The sequence below is a fragment of the Hemibagrus wyckioides genome, linkage group LG10 (genome assembly GCF_019097595.1).
Source record: "Hemibagrus wyckioides isolate EC202008001 linkage group LG10, SWU_Hwy_1.0, whole genome shotgun sequence".
NCBI classification, from domain to species: Eukaryota; Metazoa; Chordata; class Actinopteri; order Siluriformes; family Bagridae; genus Hemibagrus; species Hemibagrus wyckioides.
Window position 1 is genome coordinate 20,838,740 of NC_080719.1, and position 26,356 is coordinate 20,865,095.

Genomic DNA, 26,356 nt, shown 5'->3' on the forward strand with positions numbered 1-26,356 from the left:
ACACAGATACACATAGTTACGCAGCTGTTTGTGCTTTTTGTCTTGTCTTTCAAGCCTGTAATGCCCTATTGGGATATTACCATGTTTCCTCTGAATACCAAGGATGGCAAACAGAAAAGTAGTAAGCGCTTTTGTTCAAACCAAATAAAATAAACATGCAGTTCTGTGATAAATTTGGATTTGAACACTCTGCACTTGGACTGAACAACATGTGGTAAATCTGTTTCTAAATAGGTTTTAGGGGAAAAAGGGATTTTTAGAATAAACAACCCGCTTTGCTCATGTTTATTAGACCTGCAACTTTATTTCTAATTATTATTTATTATTTCTCCACACTTCTGATGTTGTGTTCTGGTGAATTGGGAACATGGACTGAACGTCAGGGGTTCACTTGTGTGAACACTTGAGATGACTGTCAGATCAGCCGCATGAATCTACAGTCTGGGCTAGAATAAAATCAGGCAGTTTTGCTTCTTCATACCATTCCATGTACAATACTATTACATGGTGGTTCTGTTACTCTTGAAACACAAAACAAAAATCAGTGGGCTTTGCTGTGCTAGGCCATTTATACCAGCCATCTCTTAGCATAAGACCTAGAGATGTAAGGAGAAGGAATGTTTGGAAACTCTCCATAAGCTGTGGCTGTTCATGGAAGATTCTAGGGCCAACATCAACAACAATTTTCCATACTTGCAGGCTCAGTTAAGAGCTCTATCAATCCCATTGTAGCGGTGACTTCCTGACATCTTTCCCTTTCTTAAAGACATAGCAGAATTCAGTTTTTCTCTTAGCCAAAACAAATGTCAAATATAATGCCAAAACTTTTCCAAAACTCTGTACAACAGCAACCCTTTGCACTGTTTTGTTTCAAGCATAATTGTATTTTGCTCAAAAACTTCCCATCTCCTACTTTTTCTTTAATGTGTTTGATGCAATGCATAGGTTGCCTAGTTATCAGTGAGAGCTGGAATGAGACTATGCTTTTGGTAGCTTATAAAGAGCAGATTTTCCAAAATTTCGCCCTGTCTTGGCCAATTCTCACGTATCAGGCAGCTCTCTCCTAAAGCCAGCTGACTGCATCTATTGGAAAGGCTGCTCATGCAACATCAGGGGCAGCAAAACAGCACTATTTGCCCATTACCACATGAATAGTTAGTGTCACTGTGATTCAGAGCATGGCCAATTTTGCTTTCTTGGGCTCCTGGCTGCAGATGGCTTCATCAGGATCTCCAGATGATAGATTGAACATTTTTCTGATGCACCACTTGGGAAACAAGCAGATTTTGACCAGGAACTTGTTTGCCACACTGAAGCAGTCAACATACAGTAGACTCATTAATCAACCTATCTATCCAGCTTCCTCTAGAAGCATGTTTATAGTAACAGGTTAAGTCATCCATCCTGCCCTGTCCTGCCCAAGAACCCATGGAAACATCCTGTGTTCATGGAAAATTGTAAAGCCTGATCTTAACTTTTCAAGACATTTCAATTCCACCAGTAACACTCACTATATGGATTCAAGCACTGTGTGGGAGACTCATTGGATCTCGCTCAGATTAACTCTAACTCTCATCACACAACCTCTCTGTCAGCATCACACACCAAGAAGAACTTTCCCTTTTTGTAATCAAGCCATCACAATGCCATTATCCAGGGACTTCTCTGGCTCCATAAAACATTAAATGTTAAATATTGTTTCCTGGCTAGATTCTTGTTGTCAGTCTTGTATATTAAGGCCCCAACTGCTAGTTACATCTGCCACTGTTTAAAGCCTTTCTAGTCTCTGTCCATAATAATACAGCCACAGTGCTTCTCCTATGCCAGCCATATGACTGCCATATAAGCTCTAGGTGGTTACTTACCTCCAAGTTCTAAGCCCTATCCCCTATCCACAGCAGAAAGTAAGGATTTGACTGACTATATTTCAGAGGTCATTGTGCAAAGATATATCAGTGATATATCTCAAAGTCACTAGCTGCTGCAGAACTCAGCACTTTTTTGTGTTGATGGAAGGGGTATTTTAGCCATGGAATAATTACACAAGACTTATAAGAATTATATCACCATGAAATATCCCTATCCTCTCCCTTTAGTGCCTTTATCCCAAGTCCATCTTAGCAGAGGATGGATGGACCCTTCTAGGCAATGAACAAAAAAGTGGCTGCATTTACCTAGGCAGCAGGGAGATTCACCAAAGACTTACCACATAGCAGTACTCTCTTACAAGCTTCCTTCTGATAAGGAAAACTATGATACTGCTAACCCAGAACTGCTGACCATTAAACTTGCACTCAAAGAGTGACACCACTCACTCAAAGGGGCCCATCACGGTCAGGTCATGTTATGTGCTGTGGGCCAAAATAGCGCTAAACTCCCTAAGCCATTTCATAACTAGTTTATCTCCATTCCAGTGCAAGTTGGATTAATAACTTCAATTTGTTCCCAATCTCTTGAATACAGACAGCCCAACCATAACTTAATGGATGAAGAGGAATAAACAGATTTTTTGGGGGGGGGGCCACCAAAGTTTAAAGAACACTGTACACATTAGAAATAACAAGCAGATATTTGCCTTGGAGGAATCCCACTAAACTGTTATAGCACGTGGAATTAATGATGTTATTCATAGCATGCCAGTCCTGGAGCAGTTCCATACCCCCTTGTTTTATGTGTCCTTGTTAAAGCTCATTAATTCATTTTAATTTTGTAAGAAGGTTGATAGGGAAGATGCTATCCATCATTGGACATTGAGGTACCACTAATAAATTCAATTTGAAACCTGTTAGACTCATGGAGGAGGACAAATGCAATACCTTGTTGACTGGTAAGGATACAGCCCAGAGGAGAGGAGCAGGGTCAATTACATTCTTCATAATTTTCTACAATTCACATCCCAGCATGCCTACTCCTAAAAATTGAGGTTGTACTTGCAGTACTTGAGGTCATACTTGAGGTCGTAGATCACGTGCCCTCTCTCACTCTGACTTTCTGGGAGAAAACCTCTAGAAGATCCTCCAGATTTTAATCAGATCTCTGTCAGTTAGGCTTGTCCAAGTTTATTGGCTTACTTACTTAGTTCATTAACTTCTGTATATTCACTCCATTTAATATATTTCTGAGCCAACGTCAAAGTATTTTTGGCTGCTGTATTGTGTTGCACATTAGTTCATTAGTTCAAATGTTCACTCGTTTTAGACATTTACTGTCAGAAGAAAACAGAATTGTTTCACTGTGTTAATGTGAAAAGGTTTTTGGCCAGGTTTTTTGGACTAAGTTATATATGAATTTGGAATAACAATAAGTTTTCTTTGTGCTTCTTTTGGCTTTTTTTTCCCATTAGCTCGATATTTATGTTCTCCAAAGAATTTGTTGCTGCACTTTATGACTTTATGACCAGGCGCTTAGTCAAGAAGTTGAGGTTAAAAATGTATTGTTCATATTGTGCTTTTACATTAAATGATTATTATAACAAGTAGATTATTGCTCAAATGACATGATTTATGGTACAAATGTTTCCTAAACTTTCACTTTTTGCAGACACAATTTTCTTGTATTTCGCAAAGGTTTAAAAGTCCATCATGATTTCATTGGCTCTGTCAGGTTCAGCCTACAGTATAAGCACTGGGGAGGTACAGAGGAACATACAAACAAGACTGTTTTTCTTTACATTCAATTGAATGCTGAAAACACTTTTAATTATGACCAATAACAAATAACCAATTCCACCAAAGCAATTAAAACAAGATCTCATTATTGGAATACAAACAAGTGTAACAGTTCATCAAATACATTCTGAACCTACTTGTTGGACCCCTTCATTTAACCAACTGTGAAATCACCATATGGGCTCCAGGTGTGAGCCACACTTGCGTGACATTACAATGTAATGCATAGGAAAGTTGGCCCAAGTCCTAGTCTGAGTGCCCGCCTATACCCGCCCTCATTATTACCTTATTTGGATCAGAAAAAAAAAAAAAAAATTTATCAAAATGCAAGTTATTACCGTACACAAACTGGAAAAGGAGCCAAATTGCTGATTACACATAATCTACCATTTCCTCAGGCCGTCCTGTTGGAACTAAACTCTCCAACTAGACTTCTCCAGCTTCCATATCTCATGAAGAATAAACATGACCTCACTATGATGAACTCTTCACAGAATAGGTTCAGACATTTTTGTTACAACCCAGAAGGACAGAACTGTTTATTCAAATAGACTGCATTTTCAACATCACGTAAACGCAGTGAAAAATGCTCAAGATTTAACACTGTTTAATGGAACAGTTACACATGGCATGAAGCAATTTTGAAGCTGTCATGTGTAAACACAACAACCTCCTAAATAGCCGAAAACTTTCTGCTTTAAAGTCAACTATGTTCCAAATAGAAGTGTTATAAAACCATTCAGTTGTAAACAGGGTGTAATTGTGATTTATTTATATTACTGATCTTATCTGAATTCATTTTCTTCTGAATTGAGAAAAATACCTAGCTACCTTTGCTATCATGTTGTCTTCCACTTTCCCTTTTAATCACTTATACATTCAGCCTCTCATCACTTATTCATCCCTGCATACTGGTAGCCAATAATGCTAGCTTTCACACTACCAATTATAAACACTTTTGTTGAATCTTATTCTTGAACTTTTCTATGCTAACACATAATACACCACACATGATTTGTACTGAAACTAGATCAGCTTTCATGTGGCTTGAACCAAATACACTTGACAATAGCAGAATAATATTGCCAGATGCTGCCAAATATATTAAAAAACACTGCTGTGTCTAAGCTCCAGATCCAACTGGCTAGACACGTGATGTCTTCTGAGGGATGAAGATGAACATATGGCATTTATTACAACCAGCATGTTGGCTGAGGAGTTTGGCGTCAATAAAGTGTGTTCTTGGCTGAACCTGAACTTTCCAAAGACACACATTATAGAGAACAATCTAAGAGATGCTACCAAAACTATTTATTTACAAATAATACACCAGCAGTTTATTCAAGCATCTATCTAAGCATTAAGCTTACGTTTCTGTTTATCATAGGATCGTAAGTTCTTGTTCTATTTTCAGATAAAAAAGAGAAAAGCCTGGAGCAAAGCAGCTCTTCTTAAATGCTTCTCACACCACCAAATACAAAGTCATCCTTCCAAATAAAGAAAACATCCTTTAGAAAACATCCCATAACAAGACAGACACAGCTGCCTACTCTCAAATCTGGCACCAACAAGCACACTACCATTGAATAGAAAAGCCGTGCAGGTATCAATAAACCCTTGATTACTAACACAAAAATAGTGAGTTGGATAAAAGAGAGACAGACAGTTAAGCAGAGGGAAAGGGAGGGAAGAAAGTGATACCCAGATGGTGGTCAGAAATAGGACAAATAGGCGTGGGTGGAGAAAGGTATTTGTAATATGTTTTGTGGTAAGAAAACAGCAATTGTGAGCCACTAAACTAGTTTGACTTTCCTTAGGTACTCACATCTGAACCAGGTTCACCAGGTAGACCGTCATCCCCTTTGGGTCCTGGTGTTCCTCTGCTTCCCTAAGGGTGATAAGAGAATGAATGAAGAATTGAGCATTAGTGTCTAGCAGAATCATCAACAACAAACTTTTCATCATGCCATTAACATTATCTGATGTAAGCCAAAGTGCTAGTAAAAGCAATCAGAAGTGACAGAAAGAGAAAACTTGATACTTACAGGCTCTCCAGGATCACCCCTGGAACCAGGATATCCCTAGCACAAGGGAAACACCAAAACACATCAACGTCTAATGAACCAATGGAGCTTTTTTAAGTACATTTTCCTGAGAGTACTGATATACCTGGAAACCATTGCAACCCTCTGTTCCGTTTCCTGGTGGTCCGTCTTCTCCCTATGGATTAAACAACGCAATCACAGTGGTCAGTTTGGAAACCTGTTTGTGAAAATTATCTTTGGTTATTTTACACAGAAAGTGAACACACCCTCTCTCCCATACGGCCTCTGTCTCCTGGGGCGCCTTTGATTCCTCTAGGTCCTTTGGGTCCCTAAACAAAGAGAAACGACAAACATGGTGAGCATGTTTTTTGGGATCAGTAAGAAAGACGACAGAAAGTGCCATGTTTTAGTTTTTAAAACCTCTTACTTCCTGTCCTTGAGGACCCTCATCACCACGGTAACCTTGAGGCCCAGGTTTTCCTGCTTCACCCTGAGATTTAATGAAAATGTACATTTTAATGAAAAACAATTAATGAGTTAATACTTTGATAAGTTCATATACAATGATAATCAATTATATACATTGCATTCATAAAGTGTTCAGGAATTCTCATAAAAAATAAATAAAAAAAAAGCAAAAACATTTTTGTAAATGTTAAATTTAAAATGTTTAATTTAAGTATTCAGGCTCCTTACTCTGTACTTTATTAAAGATGTTGAGTCAAGTCTTGACTTGACAAGGACAGAGACTTGTACTGTACCAAAGCCCAGTATAAGTCTCATCTGGGCTGTGTATTTCAGGTCATTTTTGTGTAGCAAGGTAAAGCTTGAGAAGGTTTTCCTCAATGATATCTCTGTACTGAGCTTCATTCATCTTCCCCTTTATCCTGAGGGGCAATGATAGATGTTGCAATTCAATGTAGAGATTGAAGAACTTAACACTTGATGATGTAACAATGGGTGTATAGGCCAATTAGCCCAGAGTTTAACTCACAGGAACTTTCCTTTGAGTCTAAAGATTCTCTATCTATTCTCTACCTCTGGAGTTCGGTCAGAGTGACATTTAGGATCTTCCATCTTCCATTAATTAAACTGCTTTTCCCAGGTGCTGTTTGGCTGGGTGGTTGGTTATGAACATTCCATTTCAAAATGCTGGAAAACCATTGTGTTCTTTGGAAACTTTAAATCTTCAGAAAATTTCCGGTTCCCTTTGACAGATTCTTTTCAAAGATAAGGAGTCTTTATGGATTATTCCACTGTCCTCATGGCTGTTTATCTTCCCTTTCAGCTCTGGAGATTTATTTAGACAGGTGTGTGCCATTCACAGCATATCTAAGCAGACGAATTTACCACACATATATATATATACGCTTTAACCACACTGTTGAAACAACTATCAACAGAAATTGAGTGCATCTTAGCTTAATTTCAACTGTCACAGCAAAATATACATACAACTAAACTAACAACTAATAAATACAACTTCTTTCTTTGTAAATACAAATAGAGTCGTCTCTCCCACTCATAAAGGACTCTGTAGTTATTCATTATACTTTGAATGCTTTTCCTTTAAATGACCAGTTCTTGGCCTTCTTCTGCCTTCTTAAATTAATCTGAAAAAATATACTATAAACAAAGCATTGAAAATTTGGAAGACATTTTACTAACAAATGTGAACTTCCCCTCTTTAGGGAGACTTTTCTGACACCCTGTAGTTCCAGAGACTTGATCTCTCAAGATGCTGTGAATCTGTTCTGCAATATTATGTTGGTTTTTTCAACTGTCTCTACCTAATCATTTATTATGATTAATGAAAGATTTAATGCAAATTTATTTTAATAACAACTATAATAATTATAAAAATTAATTAAAAAATAAAAATCTATAAAATAAATTTAAATACACTTTTGAGTTCATACACTATGTTAATCAGTTCTATACAGTGCATTCAGAAAGTGTTCAGGGATCTTTACAATTTACACTTATGTAAAACACATGACTGAAACAACGATATATGTGTGGTGACCTGGAAAACCCATCAGATATCCATCCATCCATCCACCCATCCATCCATCCATCCATCCATCCATTCTTTACACCATATATCCTGCTAAGTCACAGGGAAACTAGAGCCTATCCCAGGAGACTTGGGGCACAAGGCAGGGTACAGGATTCCAGTCTATCACAGGGCACAATCACACACACACTCACACACCCATTCAAATACTACGGACAATTTAGAAACACCAATCAGATATCAATCTGGCAAAGATAAATTTTTACCAAATTGGATTTTTCTTTCTATCACCAACCCTAGGAATTTATAAATATATTTCTCTATCATAATAAAAAACTGTTTAAATTCACTATTTAATCTTACCTCTACTCTCTGCAAAGGTCACATGCAACTGGTTAAAGAACCAGATGGAAAAAACAGTGATAAAAAATGTCTTTGATCTTGGTATCTTGCTAAATTTGATTTCCTCACAGACTGAATGTTACATTTGATCAAGTTGTTAGATAGTTACAGTACTGTGGAAAAAGTCAGAGATTTCCCACAAGCACAAGGTATAGTCATAGTGTGTCTCAATGGAACTGGAACTGAAAAGAATTCGGTTTGAGATTCATGCAAAAATATAACAGTACAGAACTGTACTTTTCAAACAGATATATAGCAGAAAATGTACCAATTTGACCATATGAAGCGTTTTCGAAGACCGTCACACATATACATTGACATGAATCGAACCAGAGTCTTAAATCCAGTGTATGCTTTACATGCCCTTTGGAACGCAGGAGCACCCATGAAAAATTTGCTCAAAATGAGTTAAATTTATCTAGCGTTTTACTTTCTACCGATTTTGTAACAGTTAGTCATCAGCCAGAAATACCCTTACGACTCCATAGAAACTGCCTTATTGTTTATATGCAGCTTTTATTTTTCCTGAGAAGGAATCTTGGAACACGAGAAAATAAACCAAATGGAGGATTTGGAAAAAACAGTGGCTTTTACTCATATATTACAAAAACACATTAAGATTTCCAGCTTCATCTACTTCCTTTCCAACTGGAAAAAAAATGCTGTGCCAGTGAAAGTCTAAAAAAAGGAAACTTGAGTCGGTCAGTAGTAACCCTGAATTTAATATGCTGTGGCATTTATTCATTTAAATGTGCTGGAACAACTAAACACAAACAAAATGTTATTTTTTGAAAGGTGTCCTGGAGAAGGGAGATGTGATGAGAGGGACCAGACACACTCTTTTGATGGGTTGTTAATAAACCTGCAACCTCAGTTGAAATTCACATTTTGAAAAACTAATGTACGAGAGGTAATCACAGTGATCATTAAAATTGCATTTTGACAAATATATCATATATCAAAATCAAACAACTTTTATTTTAAAAGAAAATAAACTTGTGTTCTTAGTATGTTATAACAACTATTTTAATTTCAATCTAATCCTGTAATGGTCATGAAATTCTGATTAGGTTTGCTAAATTAGGATTTTGTCACGCTGTAACACAACATGACACCCTGCAGCTGGCTGATGATCTCGAAAAGCTAGACAAGTTCAGCGATTTAAGTGAATATAATAACGGGTAACAGTCTTCTACTGCAATTAAAAATGGCACGTGTACTAGAAAAGCATGGCCAAAAACGAAGAAGAATTCGAGATAAATGCAGCTGAAACAGTCTATGATAATAACAGGTATCTAAAGGATCTCCTTAAAATGATTCAGTTTTCTAGGTTAGGATTGATTTACTGTGTACATCTGGGAACCAGTCAGGCTCAGGAAATTATAAATCTTAAATCCCTTATTTTTGGTTTTACCCCTTTCATATCATCTCTTCATCAAAATCAGCCGAAACAGACTCTTCCTCAGCTCTCTAATGTGCCTCCTAACCAACATCCAACATCTGTGACTTGAGACACATGAGGGGGAGCCTCACAAAATGCCTAAGCTCTGAGATCAGCTTCAAGCTTTCAGCCATTTTTCAAAGATTAAAAGACTCACATATCATCTGGTCAAACAAATCCTCAGTCCTGTGTGCAGTCCTCATGTTTTAAATACTAATCATGTTTTTTCATCTTTCACTTTCAAAGACTCTTGTTCTTTGTAATGAGAATACAAAAGCCACAGGTGATGTTCTGAATTTAACATTGTGTCTTTGTAGAAACCTACATGTTGCTGCGTTAAATTAGTTTACTTAACACATTTAAGACTTTCTCACTTACTGGATCACCATTTCCTCCAGCAGATCCCTCACGTCCTGGTTCACCCCGAGGACCTGGCTCACCCTAGAAAGGTTAAAGGACACAAAATCTAATTATTAATTTGTTTATTTTTGGTCCTCTACATCATTACATCATGACATTACCGGTCTAATTGGTTACAGTTAACATTACAGTTATTGTATATGATATGATTACAAATACGGCAGCCCCGATCAACACTATACCTCAACTGATTTGACAAAGCGTGTTTATCCTACACTTTATATTCATTTCCTCTTACTGTATTACGTGTTGTACACGTTATTTATATGTAACTGCTGTGTAATTAAACTGCTTCGTTTACTCCATAATATCAGTGGAAATGGAGCTCATTTATGACACTACACTTCTCTTAGTTCTCTCTGAATGTCTTAAGCTTCCCTTTTAATTGCAGTTAAGCTGAATATGACTTTAGATAATGCTAGATCAGTGTAAAAAAAAACTTACAGGCTCTCCTCTGGGTCCTCTGTTTCCACGAGCACCTTGTTCACCTTTTTCACCTGGTGAACCCTACAAAACGATTATAAAATTAAATCCTACCATTTACACAGGACGTACACCCACACCATTAACTTTACCACTAAAATGCAGGCCTCTAAGTGTAACCAATAAAAATATTATTGGAAATAGTACTCTATCGCCTTTCCCGCCATCTGGTCCTTGTGGTCCCTAAAAAACAGAAAGCATATAACAAGTGCTTATCGTTATAATTAGTCTATAATATGAAAAGCACACAACTACACGAACATACAAATGAAAAAAATAAAAACAAACAATAGCGCGTGCATACACGGTGTTCACACAAGCAAAGAATGCTCAGAAAAAACTGGAATAACAACAAATCATTTCATTAGCCTGCTGAACTTTATGATCAAATACAAATTCTAAGCAAGTAAATCTATGTGCAGAAGACACCATGCAGTGATCACTGATACTACAAATATATCTAATAGCTGAAAATGAAGAAGAAGAAACATTTACATCATCCCCTCTTTCTCCTTTATCCCCATCAGCTCCTCTTGGTCCTCTGTCACCCTATAAAAATAAACATCACAGACGAGATGACGGGTCCTCAAGGGTCACAAAGGAACAGAATCAAGGCACTTAAAAACATTTGTGCCTCTCACAGACTACACTATAAACTATAAAGCCAACTTGAGCAACTGATATGATCTTATATACTATGAACTAAAGCAAAGATTGTAAGCATTGTACCTTGCCTCCAAGGGCTCCATAGTTACCAGGTCTCCCTGCTCCACCGTCTGCTCCAGACTCTCCCTAAGAGGAACAAACATTGAGCTTTAGAGAGCAGAAAACTCAGCCATGTGTTATCATTTCAACATCATAAGGATAGAGTTAATTTCATTCCATGTTGACAATGCAAAAGCAAAAAAAGATAACAAGAGAAACAGAATCAGTTCTTTACTTTGTCTCCTTTTTGTCCATAAGGACCGGGGTCTCCTTTTGGGCCTGGATCTCCTGGCAAACCCTTTAATGGAGAAAGAAAAATGTCCCATTAGACTGCTTAGAAACTGTAGTTCACTGTCACCAGATCTTGAGTGAAAAGCCACACTTGTCTATAATCGGACTCATTAAAGAATGTAAATAAAGTACAAACAGTCTAGTGCATGATCTCAGAGAATAGCCAAAATGTCAGGTCTGGTAAATGTTTGGCTCTGTAAGAGGCAAACATCCTCAGTCCTGCGCTCCAGATGCACGCTGAGCATAAACAGCTGTTCAGTACATAGTGTTTGACTGACATAAGAAAAATACAATCATTTGGCTTGGGGGCGGGACTTCCATAGAATTATCCAATCGGCTATGGACACACACGACCAGGGATTGCTGAAGCAGAAGCTTTCTAGCTACAATTTATTCAGCAGCAGGTGTTTAATAGGAGAGAAAAAAATACCCTCATATACACTGAATCCTCAGAAGGGGGTAGTGTCCATACTAAATATTTATCATGCTGCCATGGCAATACTGCATTACTGATACTCATATGGCATTACTTCTGCAGGGTTATGGCCCAGTGAGGTCATGCTGAAGAGCAGGAACCTAAAATCACCTGGTACACTCTTCAAAAAAATGAGGAATGGTTCTGTATCAAACCCACTTACTTTTAAGGGTTTAATATTTAGTGTAAATATTGCTGATAGCAAAAACCCTCCCCACAGTTAATTAAACTGTTACGCTCATTTCTGTTTTCATTTCTGTCACAAATTTAATAAACAATCTGATCTTTTCTAAAATATGACATTCATAAACACATCATTTCACAGAGATAAAATTCCAAAAAGTAATACGGTGTACACACACACACACACACACACACACAAGGAACCTCTTTTTATAAGAGTGTATATACACAAAGGCAAACATTCCCACACACACAAACACACACACACATTTGTAAGAAGAAGAATTCACACTTTAAAATCCTGAAAAGTTAGGACTTACATCCTGCCCAGGCGACCCTTTGCAACCTTGTAGACCATCAAATCCTGGCTCACCCTGTAAGACAACAAATTCCAATATAAATACTGAGTTTGATATGATAACAGTGACATACAAATGGAGGAAATGTGTAAAAAGACAGGGCATCCTACAGCTTGAGTATGGAAAGAAGACTCAGGAGGAATTTGAATCAGCTGCTCACTGGACAAACAATATATAATAATGATATTAAGATAATATAATGACATTAAACACACAATAACGAATCTACATGATATTGTAGGGTTTACAAAGAGTGTGTGTTGCAGTACAGGTCACACATGATTACACTTAACTTCCAGATATCAATACGTTTCATAGTAGTAATGGCAGAACTAACTAGTTTACTGGTATTTTACTTAACATTATAGTTTATATATAGAGTAGTTTATTCTATATTAATTGTACATACTTAATATTTTAGTCTTACAAATGTGAAGTAAGTGAGACAAATAGGCAGATTTTTATTTTAAATAAAATAATAATAATAATTGAAGGCATGAAGCCACTTTTTCAAAACTCTTCATACAGTCTGAATTACTAACATGAAGCTTGGCCAAACTCTTCAAAACTCTCTCCAACCAAGAAAAACATGTCTGAAAATATGCTCATTCGATCTTAACACTGGCAACAGCTCTCACTCAGAAGGTATATACTGTCACTAATAACACACCAACCTGTACAACACTAACAACTGTGAAAATTCCAGAAAGTTTTGAAGTTCTGGAAGTTTGATTGATTTTTCCCATAAATCAGTATTTAATTACTAATGTCAATAAAGAACGTATAACAAATGCTGCAACTTGCTTTAATATCCTTTCTTTTTTCTACATCTTTAAAGAAAAACTGCCCTCTCTCTGCTGCTCTTACAGTATTTCCAAACCATTCTGTCTTCCTTCACCCATGTTTCCAAAAAAAAATCATTCCGAAGCCCCTTTTAATATAAGATGGTAATACAAGACCAGGAACAGGACAGAATTCAGTCTTGACTGCAATTTTTATGCTCTGGGTGAGATCATTACTTACTATTTATTTACAATAAAATGATTTCCTATATATTTCAATACATTTACTGCATGAAATTCATTCCCATCATTGTGTTTTGAAAAGACTGTTAAAAGCAGTGTGCTAGCATTTGAAAAATATAAAGTGTTTTGCATGTGCTGGAGTGTGAGGGACAAAAGTGTTCATGAATTTTGTTGGATGTGGTCACTGAAAACATTTTGTGTGTGAATGGAATGAAAAGTGACTTTCACAGTTCTGTCTCGCCGACTGTGTGAAGAGTTTTGCCAAAGTGACCAGTTGTAATACAGATGTTTTAATCATTTTAGTAAGCAAAATTGAAGCTTTGCATTGAATAACACACTAAACTGATAACGTATGACACATAATAAAGTTGTGCTGGTAGTGTGCATTGGTGTGCAGTGTGTGTATGAAGAGTTATGTAGCACATGCAAAGAAGCCAGAGAGAGTGAGAGAGAAAGTGAAAGTTTCTGGATCCCACTAAGAAGAGGGAATCCCAATGGACTGGGAATGCAGTTTATGGTTTGTTTATTTTATGCTTATTCATATTTTTTTACTTTAACTCTGTGCTTTTACTTTTATAGTGGATTTCTGTCTTTTTTTGAATCATTATGTGCTTCATGCATAAGTGTGGTTTTTATTTTTTTATACAGGGCATCTCATGCTCACTAAAGGCCATTTTCACACAGAAAGCCTTTATGAATCTTCTTTAAGTTGTGCTTCTATTTTAACAAGCATTTAAATTTGCACCAGCTGTGGAACAAACACTAGACATCTGTCCTGCTGCATCTGTCCTTTTTATGCGCACAGATGAAGCACAAACGTCATCGACCTATATCAAAAAATAACACCAGTCTGTTATAAAATAAATAACCCACTGATTTACATAAAAGTGAGCAGTGCCAATGCTGTTATAATAGCAAAGGCATCACTGGTCAATTTCTACACTTTACAGATTGCTTCTCATGGTTTAGGCTGCATTTTCTCTTTCCTTCTTACATTACCCTGCCTTTCCTGAATTTATGCTTAGGCCTACTCTCAAAACCATTGATTGACAACTGTTTTGTTGGAATATTTGAATATAGCTCTCAAACACAGAGAAGCAGATATTACAGCACAGATAGCAAAGCATCTTCACTGTTGAGGAACAATAACGTTACTACACACAATCCACACAATTAAAACAGACAAAATCCGAAAACACACAAAAGAACAAGAACAAAAACACTCACCTTACGCCCATCAGTTCCATCTCTTCCTGGATGTCCTTTCTCACCCTGGAAGGAGGAATATCACAACATGAGCAAAATATGTATACAAATTTACAGAAAAACAGTCCTAATCAGTGACTGTCTGCTAGAATAGCCTTACCTTGTATCCCTTGTGGCCTCTTTCTCCCTGCGTAAAAAGAGCTAGATTTGATTAGCATGTACTTCACCAAAAAACTAAACTAAACAAAACAAAACAAATGTAACCATATCAAATTAATCAGATTTTTCCTTTGACAGTGTAACGTCTCACCTTATATCCTCTTTCTCCTTGGTCTCCCTAAAAGTCAGTCCAGAAGCAAATATATGAGTGAGAATTTCAGAACATGTACCAAATCTTAAATGAGTTAAACTGTTAATATTTCCTTTATTAGGATAACTACAAAGACAAACCTTCATGCCTTGATAACCAACTGGACCTTGATCACCTCGTCTTCCCTATCACATGAAAAAAAACAAAACAAAAAAAAACATCACCACAGCATAACTGCAATAACAAAACCATGGCTCATTAGTCTATAATGACGCAGATGTTTGGCTGAGCAATGTTCAGACCATCTCATTTATTTCCATGATTGATCTTATCATGATTACAAACTGTGGTGCTATTAGCAAAGGCAGCTCTACTAGAATCTGTGTCTAATGCTCGTTGAGACCCAGATTTACTTTTCTGACTGGTGCTTACAAGAAAAGTGTATAAAATATGAATTTATAAGCTGATTCTAATCATGAAACCAGTCGTAGGTGAAGCACTGTCTTTACTTTCTAATCCCGAGATTTTTGTAGGCTTACCCAGGATTGTGTGCCTGTCTGTTTAGCATTGCTTTATACTATAAATTACGCAGAGTCTACACAATTATAAACCATTGCCTTAACGTAATGGAGTTGCTGGCTTAGTAAACTTATACTGTTTAATGGGAAAGCTGGTCCTGTTCCAGAACAGTGGAGTGCGCAGGAGTGAAGTGACTGAACCTGTGCAGTTCAAGACCCTTACTGTAACAGCTGTGGGTGTGGCAAGATGTCAGGGTTACAAGTCTTCACTAAGTCATTACAATGGAATTACACAGCCAGGATGTTTGACATTTAACAACTGCTAAACAAGTAGGAGCTGAAAACCTTGCAGTTTCTCTAGAAATTCATAGGATTTATTTATCTATCTACATGAGCAAGCGTACATGTGAATGTCTTCTAAAAGTATTGTGAAGCTATGAGAGAGAAACGCATGGAGGCAACACAAGGCAATATGATGTAATTGGTGGTTACCGGTAGTCCAGGTTCTCCTTTTTCTCCCGGCAGCCCTTGTCTACCAGGCTCCCCCTGTCAAGACATAACAGGAACATTAGTGATGTACTTCCTGTCTCCTGCTACATACAAGTGTTCAAAGACTGTCAAAAGTCATCTGGATGCAGGAAAAATAAATAAATGAAGAGATGAATGGATAAACGGAAGAAAAATTTCATTGGTAGTTGATGGGTTTACCTTGTTTCCTGGGTCACCAGGTGGGCCAGGTCTACCGTTGGGTGCCTGTTTAAAAAAAAAAAAACCATTAAAAGACTGTAGACCTTGCAGGGAACATAATAAAGTTTGTGTTAAGGGGTATGATGAAGATCAGCAGTAATACTCACAATGCAGTCAAAGGAGCAACACTGCAAAAAGAGTGGAGAGAAAAGTATGTTTTACATTAATATATACTTTATACTATATGCAAAGATGAGTGTAAAACAAAATAGGTTAAATGGACATACCACATCGTTTGTTTCATTGTTCTGGTCATCGGTAGAAGAAAAGAAACAACAAGAGAAACAGAGTGAAAATTAAAATCAAAATATGGGCTATACAGTGATATTTAATTTGAATCCTCAAATAGGAAATCTTACTCCTTCACTCTTAAACAATTAAGTTGTGTAAGTGTTTATAGATATCGTCATCCTGTTCTATGGTCCAAGTAGACACAAAAATTCAGAGGAGCAGGGTGGCATTCTATGTAAGTGGACTCACAATCATTTCGATGATAGTGCGGATTGTGTTCATATGTAGGTCACTGGTGTTATCCACAGCAGTGAAGTTCTGCCTGTAAGTAAAGTCTGTGGCAATGACAGACAATCTGGACTCCTAAGAGAGGCATAACAAAAGAAGAAAGGTAAAGAACAGTCATAATTAGACCTATTTATAAATCTACCTAAATGCATGCAATTAATAAAGAGAACTAATTTACAGCTAACAAGCAGACACACCCACTATAAATTAATGAATGCTTGTTTTCTGCAAACGCCTGAAATCATGATTAACTCAGAGAGCAGTACCTCCTGGTCTGGGGAGATGGCCACAGAAAACACTTTAATGCCATGCTGCCTGGCCTCGCTTGCTGCTTCTTGAATCCCTCCACACGGCTCTTTATAACCACTGACAGGGTGACCGTCCGTCACAACCACAATGTACTTATTCTCATTATAGTAAGAGCCACTGGAAACAAAAAACAGTATGTGGAATTAGGACTAGACTGGAACACTGCAAACAATTCTAATCTAATCTAATCTAATCTAATCTAATCTAATCTAATCTAATCTAATATCGATCAACAATCATAGTTTAGGTAAGATCTAAAGTCAAGAATTTCAACATGCTTGAATCTGCTCAACACACTTATAATGGACATCTAAGAACAGTCTTGGGGTCAAAAATATATTAATAAATATATTATTTGTTTGGGTAAAAAATGTTTGTGAAAAAATAAAACATTTTAATGTAAAAACATGTTTGAGAATAACAACAGTTTAATCAGTCTAAAACATTTAAAAATTAAAAATATGCGTTATTATTTATATTAATGTTAATAAACCTCTGTTTTGCATGGTTAGACCCTCAGAGTGATTTAGCACAGCCTATTGTTCACTTTAGAAATTGTGATTGCATATTATACAATAAATTATATAAAATGAACACTGCAAAAAATAGATCTTAGCTTTAATGTCAGGAATATATATCCAATATTTTTTTATTTTGGCATTATTCTAAAACAAATTTCATTTGTTTAATGTTGCTTCTTTTTTCACATCTTTGTATAGGATGTCATTAGAACTTGTATTCTCCCACAACTAACTTAGTAGTAATTGTACAGTTTAGTCTTAAGTAAATATTTTGCAAATTGGCCCGAATCTGCATAATTCGTCATTTTACTGATTGCACTATGAGAGTTTTAATTCATCTGATGGGCACAAAATACAAAACCTCCTAATTAAATAACCAGACCTAATTGTTTGTAAGTCTGTAACATAAGAACAACTTTGGTAAGGGTTATTTTAAGACCCTTGATTTTTTATAGTCACACATTTTAAAGTTTAATTGATGGATATCACTCAGTATTGAGTAACTACATTATCTGTTCCTTTGTCAGTAAAAACAAACAAACAAACACAATCAGTGTTATATATGTGTATATCTATATCTATCTATAGCTATCAATCTATCTCACTATATCTATCTATCTATCTATCTATCTATCTATCTATCTATCTATCTATCTATCTATCTATCTATCTATCTATCTATCTACACATACATATGTGTGTGTGTGTGTGTGTGTGCCTTTACATACCCTATAAGCAGCTCTGCAACACCCTGTTTGATGGCACAGTCGGTGTATGTCCCCTTGCCGATATATTTAATGTTTTCTATGGCTTTTTTAAGTGCACTGCGACCACCTGACGTCATTTCCACCAGGCCTTTTACCACTTCCACTTCATCACTGTAGTGCAAAGCTCCAGAATTCCATGATGTATACCGGTCACATGACTGGCGACTAGCAAAAAAATGAAGAAAGAAAGAAAAAAAAAACTTCTTTAACATGCCATGCAGTACAATAATGTTGTATGTTTGTACAAAATAATGTTGTCTATCTGAATATCCAATAAATGGTGTAGTCTTATTGAGTTAAATTAAAATTGCAGTTTGTGATGGTGACAATTCCCAAGGAATCATCATGGAAATGTGAACTCTATAATTACTGAAAGTTCTGAAATATTATGACATTTATGGTATTATGTATTGAGGAAAGTTTTGAGCCAATATGTTCATCAACAATCAGATCACATCACAATTAGAGTTTGAATAAAAATGTGGTTCACTGTATTTCAGTGACCAGATGTGAATATAATTCAGTGTTACACAGTTGATTTATTGTATTGAAGTGCCAAGTGTGAATGTATATGAGTGCCACATTGATGTATGTCACATACGTTTCCTTCAGTTCATCAATGAAGCGTATGGCAAATTCTTTGATCTTGTTGAAATAATAGTGTGCGACTCCTCGGAGGGCCACACTCTCTGATGTGTCCAACACAAAGAACAGGTCCACAGGGCATTCTGTATAGGGAGGAATAATCAGTTACTCTGCATGTAAAGAAGAGCATTGCTGTGTACATACACTCACCGCCCACTTTATTAAGAACGCTTGTAACACCTGTAAATTTAAGCAGTTACCTAATCAGCCAATCATATGGCAGCAGCACAATGCATAAAATCATGCAGAATCAAGTCAAGAGCTTCAGTTTATTGTTCACATCAAATATCAGAATGGCAAAACAGTCTGAACGGTCTTTAACCATTGGGCTGGTTTGAGTATTTCAGAAACTGCTGATTTCCTGGGATTTTCACACAAAATGGTTTCTATAGGTTACACAGAATTATGTGGAAAAACAAAAAAACACTCTGAGCAGAGCGTCTGTAGATTGCAGAATGACCAGACTGGTCAGAGCTGGCAGGAAGAGATAGCATTTTAACTAGTCACTGTTTACAAACGCACACAGCAGAAAAGCATCTCAGTATGCACAACATCTCAAACTGTTATGTAGATCGCTCACAATAGCAGAAGACCACATTAGGTTCCACTCCTCGCAGTCAAGAACATGAATCTGAGGCACAGACTCAATCAAACTGGACAGCTGAAGACTAGAAAAAGTCCAGTTGATTTTTTTTTCCTAATCTTTAACTGTCCAGATTGGGTGAGACTGTGCCCATGTCTCAGATTCCTCTTCTTTGCTGACAAGAGTGGAAATATCCATGATCTTCTGTTGTAGTTCATCTACCTTAAAGTCCAATAAAGAGTGATTATTTGAGGTTACTATATCCGTCCTGGCAGAATAATTCTGGCCATTTTCCTTCGACCTCTTTTCATCAACAATGCATTTCAACCCACTGAGTTGTTTTCTGTTGTATCATTCTGTGTAAGCTCTAAAGAAAGCAAAAATCCCAGGATACCAGATATTACCAGATATTTCTGAAATTCAGTCAGCCCATTTGGTACCAACAGACATTTTCTTCATTCTGAAGTTTGGTGTGAAAATTAACTGAAGCTCTTGATCAGTATCTGGATGATTTTATGTGTTGTGCTACTGTCACATGATTGGCATGTGTACAGGTGTTCCTAATAAAGTGGACAGTGAGTGTATGTGGTAGTATGTACACTGAAGTGATAGACTGAGGAAACCCTGAAAAGTCAGTGATGTGTGAATTAAAAACTGGAATTCTGAAACCAATACTCATGCTGTGTTATGAATATAGAATATAGTATTTATTTTAGAATATAACTATATTTCCATATAGTTGAGTATGAGCACAAATTTGTTTATCTGAGCATCTGATATGAGTTGAAGTATGATAAACCCAAAACAAGCACAATTCAATACCATAAATCATGGCCCTGAGCCACCATCTTGCCTACCTAGTGATGGATGCATCACATGATCTGGTCACATGACTCGTAAGTGATAGTACAAGTAAAAAAAATCAATCATAGCAGTCATTAGCTAATAAAATATAATATTTTCTTCCTGTCAAATTTAGCCACAAATATATAGATTAAAATGTACTCAAATCCAGTTAGAGCCCTGTCTTGTACTGTAGCATTCTGTACTTTCAGCACTTTTAAATCATAAAGCAACATGTCAAAAAACACAAATTAATACACTATGATCAGAAACTGTAAAATTTACCAAATTTGATTATCTGCTGAGACTAAAACAAAACTCTTGATCACCACTGATCTTTACGTAGCATCTCTCCGAAGCAGAACTTGGGCTCCAGTATCTCACCATCAGTCTTCAGAGCGCATCGCCTTCATCATGTTCTCAAAGCATCACAAATTATATTCCTATGCTGGCGTACTAATAAAACCATGACAGAAAAGCATATATATTTTTATAATGCTGACATGCATTAGTATCGCGGTTTCCACGAGCTGTTACGCACAGAAACCTATCCAAACCACCATTTCGGAAATAAGCAGAAATCATGCGACTTTTCAAATGTCAAACTCTTAAAAACCAATCCAACCAAAGAAAAAATGAAAGAATATTACCTCTGAATTTATTTTTGTCCTGAGCCAACAGTTCTGAACCCGCCGAACAAAAGAAAAGAGCCGTTAAAATAAACCCATAGTGCGCCATGGCTCTTCTGCAAGTCTTTGCACGGTGACCGTGCAAAGCGGTAACGGGGAAGACGCAGAGAAAGGCAGTGGTGACGGAGAGGAGTGTTTTTTTAAAAATAACTTTTGCTTGGATTTAATGGCTGCAATAGCGGATAAGGTCGGAGGGATGGCGCGTCCGCTCAGCGCGCAGGTCCACAGGAGCGCCTTAAAGTCCAGCCCAAGATTTCAGGAGGTGGAGTTCGTCATCATCCTCCCTTCATTCTCTACTGTAACTATTATATTGCACGTATTTTCCATGTCAGTAGAGCAAATAAAAGAGACGTAATGGCGAAATCCATAATACTATCCACAACCTTTAATAATTCACTGTGAAAATGGCGTTTTGGGGATTGCGCACGGTGCTTTGAACTGCAAATTCAGTGGTGTGTAGTGGATCTCAGAAAAATGAAAAGCTGTGTGGTCACTGCTGAAACTGCATGTTTTCCCCTCTCTTTCTTTCTGCGCTGTTCTGTCTTCAAATAAATGTAAAGTAACTTACAGATTCCTGCATGCCGCACTGTACCTTAACTGCACCCCTGTGCCAGAGAAATACTAATAAAGTCATTCTAATTCTTGATTGTGTTCTCATATAAGATTAAGCAGAAAATGGGCGCAGATGTTTGTGGAAGAATAGCTGTGAAATTGAAGTGTGACTGGAGCATCTCAACTGTTAAGAGTACTGATGTGACAAGAGAAAAGGATTCTCAGACAGGGCATGTGAGAAAGAGGAATGATAGATCTTGTTGCTGCACAATGGAAGAGCTTTCCAAACATCTGCTTCTCTTCAACATTAGACCTGCAACCTGAACTCAGTGAGCGCCAAAATGGGAGTGACTGGATGAGATTCACAAACGAATACACCCCAAAGGCTTTTATTCCTGTTCCTGGAAGAGAAACAGCGCCACCAATGTGTAGGCATAAATAGGAGTCATAATTCTATAATTATACAAACTGTATATGAATGACGCATTTGGATGCTGATGTGTAAAAAATATATATATATTTTTTTTTTGTGTGTGTGTGTATAATTGACAGTGTAATTATAAAAGTAAACATCATTAATTGTGTATCATGAATGAATGAAAAACAAGTGAGGCTTGAAACATTGGACCCATTGTACCTGACATCTTTTAAATTAAATATGCAGAAGGAAAAACTGAGCAAACTTTCCTGCAGGACAGGATTTTCCCATGTTAATGGTAAGCTCTGAGTGTTCTGAGGACTATATGAGCTCTTGCAAAGGAAGATGAGGTAAAGGAGAAAGTTTGGGTGGTGATGTTACAAGAATAAACATTGAAAGCCTGTGGCTAGTAAGCAGTGAATGTGAAGCAGTTCATATTGGTGTATGCAGTCATTTGCTGTGATGATTATGCATGGTTGACGGGCATTGCATAGATGATTAGATGTGTAATTGTCGGTGAGTTTGAGTCTATGAGTGCATTTTTTTTGTTTTGTTTTGTTTTGTTATTTTGAGCAACACAGTTGCCTGGTGGCTAATGTATAAAATTAGACGAACAGATTTCTCCCAAAGCAGCAGTTCTTTTCTGTTTGAAAATTCTATTACAAGAGAGTTGAGGCTTTTTCCACTGATCTCATGCTTCTGCTGTTTTCTCTGCTTTCAACCCATGAAAGCATTTTGGACTGACAGAGAAGAACAGGAAAGAAAAAGCCATCTGGTACTAATCAGCATTTAATACTGGAGACTCAGTGTAAATCTGGAGAGATTCTGGCAGCTGCAGGCTTTTATTCGTTGGAGCTTTCGTGTGTGTCTGTAGGTGTGTGTGTGTGTGTGTATGTGTGTCTGTGTGTGTGTGTGTGTGTGTGTGTGAGAGAGAGTGAGTGTGTGTGGAGTGGAATCTGGGGTCAGCAACATCAGTAAATTTTCTTTTACTGTAATATTTGTCTTTTCATATGCATTTATTTATTTGGTGATGCTATTATTAACATGACACTGAATAAGCAAAGTATAATCTTATTTTCACATAATGTAGTACTTATGTGATGTTGGACAAGACTGCTCTATTTGCACTGAATAATCAGCTGTTCACTAACTTACAGAAACAAAGGGATCACAGCATTTTAATTAGCATTTGTACCATTTTAAGTTAGACCAAAGTGACTAGTCAAAGGGCCAGGAAAGAATGTTCAGGGTCAAGCAGCAAGGTTAGAAGTCAGGGCTCTTGAAAGTGATTGCACTGACAGGTTTATACAAGAAAAGGTCATTAAAGATCTGAGAGAATGTTGAGTTATGTCTCCGGTCCTTTTCAGGACAGTAGATAATTCAAATGGTTAAAGCTGTACTTCCCATGCAGAGTAAAACAAACTGTAAATTGTTTACTCCCCAAAGACCAGTGTAAAACATCACATGTGTGTTTATCCACGACTGTGTACATTAGCAGTCATGAAAAGCATATACAAGAACATGGTAAGTATACATGACAAGTTTAGAACATGTAAGCACAGTGTAATTCATTCCTTCGGTGGTTTATCCGGGTTAGTGTTACAGAGCCGGTCCCAGGAATACTGAGAGTGACGCTGGAACACACCCTGGATGGGACACGAGTTCATCATGTGACAGCATGCACCTAGACATGCACTGACTCACTGGCACCTATGGGTAATGTAGCATAGCTCAGAATCGAATAGGTGACCCTGGAGCTTTAAAAAACCAATGCTACCAGCTGCTTAACTGTACTTCCCTAAACATGGTGCACTCTGTGAGGGTATACTAGCATTCTATTGTATCCCACCATGAGCAAAATGCATGTTAAAGCCTTTTAAGAAAAAAGTCATGAATTTACCATGTGAACTAGTATTTGATTTATTAGTGATTAGCTCTCTGTATTACTGTGGTAAGAGTTACAGGCAACTTATCCTCCAAAGTTGGAGAAAGCCTCCTGCAATGTTTTATCATCCCCATCTTCTGCTGAGTGAATTTCATTCATTTTGGAGCCTTTTGTTACTGATTATGGCACCATTCAGTACCTTTATTGATGCTTCATGGATCTTCATCAACTTTGCCCTCCAAGCATGCTCTCCAACTCCAATTCTGAGCCTCCACATAAATATCTTCAACACAGTCTCCCCACCAAGTGGATCTCTGTGTTCAGCTCAGTCCCACAGCCCCTGTAGCAAAGCACAGGTACCATGATTCTACCTCAATGTCTCCCACTGCCCATTGTTCAGCTTGCTACATTTTCTGGACTGCTGCTCACCCTGGAGGTCTCTACTCAATCTTCTCCACACCTTTCATCTAGCCAATCAGTGCTGCTGCTAGTATGTCAAGTGTGTGTCAGAACTAGCCTACAGTGTTAGCTGGATTCTTGAACACACACTGGTGCTGTTATACCTCATTCTTGTTTTTATTCTCTGTACTTTGTATTTCATTCCCCAGCTTTTACATACTAGACTGTAAGTACTAGAGGTCAATAGCTACATTCTTCCAGTAAATTGAGTGTTTTTTCCAGTTAGTTGTCTTCCAAGCTAATCAGATTCCACTATATACAGTATCAGCTCTGTGTAGTTCTGAGGAATTAACCAGCCATGCTACAGGATTTATGGTCATGTAGAAAAAAATAACGTTCCATGGAATCCATAGGCAAACATGAGCTGTTCCAGCTGCCTTGGCATTTAGAGAAGCAGTGTCCAGTTCAGACATCTCTCTGCCGGGAGGACATACCCCCCTAGTATAAGCAAAAGACAAGAGATGTGTGACCATGCACATCACTCTCAGTGTCTGAGGTACAGTGTGGTGCCAGGTAGGCACAGAAGGGGTAAAATAATAAAATACACACAAACATATTCAATTGAGAGTTGTCTCTCCAGCCCTCGAATTCTAAGAGAATCTATCTAAAAGAAATGAAAAAGAGTGGTCCTTTTAAACAAAGTCACAATGGTCAGATGCAGTAATCAGGGGTGGCACAAGGTTGCATGATGCTTTCCACCTTCCACAAAAGCTCCACCATGGTCAGCCTCACTGAGAGCTACTAAAATTGGGACTGTACGGACAGTATCTATAAAGCACATACACATGAGCGAGTGGTGTGTGCACCCAGATTTACTGATTTTACATCTGTCACAGATGCCAAATCAACTTATTGTCAATGATGGTTCTTCCTGCCAGAGGTTTCCAGAACACTCTTCTGGATGTGGATGTACAGGTCGACAACTGGCCTCACTGATTACTGTATACATTTCTGCTTCTATCACTGAATCTGTTCACATTGTGCAGAATACTATCATTCCCTTTCCAGCAATCTGATAGCCTGTTTGTGGCCTGAAAGATTCTACCTTGGTTTCCACTGCATCCCTCATAGGACACACTGGCAACTTTTTTACAGAATTTGTCACACTTGGACAGGTTACTTGTACCTGTGGCACCAGAGTAAAGTGAAAGTTGTGGACTTTTGACCTAGCTCTTATGTGGAAAATGTTCCACAAATAATGTAAAGCTGCTCACCTAGATTTGTTTCATACATGCCTTACACTGGTGTCACCATGCACCTATTCTAGATTGTACAATGTTAACATCACTCTTCCCAGTGGGACAAGTATGACAATAATACATGATGTCAAGTGGCAAGAAGTTATTATTATTTGTCTATAACAAACTTCTAGATTGTTGTTTGTTAAATCCAGTAACAGATTTGTGAAACACCAAACTGCAGCAGTCTGGGATCATGAAGAATCTAAAAAGTTTGGACATCTTGTGTCATTCTATTTAATGAAACTGGCTACTGGTTATGTTTCATATTGTGCTTGGTATTGAAATCACTACATGGCTTATCCCAGTAGTATTTCCTAACATTTATATAAAATATAACCTCATGCTCTGTCAATATTTTAAAAGATATTCTCTTATTTATTTAGTCGAAAAGTGGATATTGAATAAAGTGGTCTTCAGGTTTCTACGAATTTCTTCAGAACTGAAATCAGAGACTTTAGGGAATTTTAATATTGTGGAAAGGAAAAGCAACCAACCCTTTTCCTTTTTTTTTATTTGAGGGAATCTGTTCAGTTCAGATGGGGCCAAACTGCAGTTAATATTCTGTTTCATTGGAATAACCTAATCAAAAACACATAAGTTATTAGATTTAGGGGCAAATGTGTATCAGCA

The 26,356-nt window shown here is 37.3% G+C and overlaps 1 protein-coding gene across 1 annotated transcript in view; it reads right to left on the bottom strand.

Moving 5' to 3' along the window:
* The window catches only part of col6a1 (collagen, type VI, alpha 1), a 28,983-nt gene extending 7,571 nt beyond the window's left edge, over window positions 1–21,412 (bottom strand). The window contains exons 1-25 of the mRNA XM_058400406.1: window positions 21,133–21,412; window positions 19,013–19,139; window positions 18,373–18,576; window positions 17,081–17,240; window positions 16,776–16,889; window positions 16,523–16,543; window positions 16,403–16,423; window positions 16,257–16,301; window positions 16,041–16,094; window positions 15,171–15,215; window positions 15,031–15,057; window positions 14,881–14,907; window positions 14,742–14,786; window positions 12,451–12,504; window positions 11,417–11,479; window positions 11,206–11,268; window positions 10,972–11,025; window positions 10,624–10,659; window positions 10,438–10,500; window positions 9,952–10,014; window positions 6,141–6,203; window positions 5,980–6,042; window positions 5,838–5,888; window positions 5,714–5,749; window positions 5,494–5,556 (exon numbers count right to left, since the gene is read on the bottom strand). Of these exons, the coding sequence (XP_058256389.1) occupies window positions 5,494–5,556; window positions 5,714–5,749; window positions 5,838–5,888; window positions 5,980–6,042; window positions 6,141–6,203; window positions 9,952–10,014; window positions 10,438–10,500; window positions 10,624–10,659; window positions 10,972–11,025; window positions 11,206–11,268; window positions 11,417–11,479; window positions 12,451–12,504; window positions 14,742–14,786; window positions 14,881–14,907; window positions 15,031–15,057; window positions 15,171–15,215; window positions 16,041–16,094; window positions 16,257–16,301; window positions 16,403–16,423; window positions 16,523–16,543; window positions 16,776–16,889; window positions 17,081–17,240; window positions 18,373–18,576; window positions 19,013–19,139; window positions 21,133–21,220 (1,650 nt within the window). The 5' untranslated portion in view covers window positions 21,221–21,412. The remainder of the gene's footprint in view (window positions 1–5,493; window positions 5,557–5,713; window positions 5,750–5,837; window positions 5,889–5,979; window positions 6,043–6,140; window positions 6,204–9,951; window positions 10,015–10,437; window positions 10,501–10,623; window positions 10,660–10,971; window positions 11,026–11,205; window positions 11,269–11,416; window positions 11,480–12,450; window positions 12,505–14,741; window positions 14,787–14,880; window positions 14,908–15,030; window positions 15,058–15,170; window positions 15,216–16,040; window positions 16,095–16,256; window positions 16,302–16,402; window positions 16,424–16,522; window positions 16,544–16,775; window positions 16,890–17,080; window positions 17,241–18,372; window positions 18,577–19,012; window positions 19,140–21,132) is intronic.
* Between the last annotated feature and the right edge of the window lie 4,944 nt (window positions 21,413–26,356).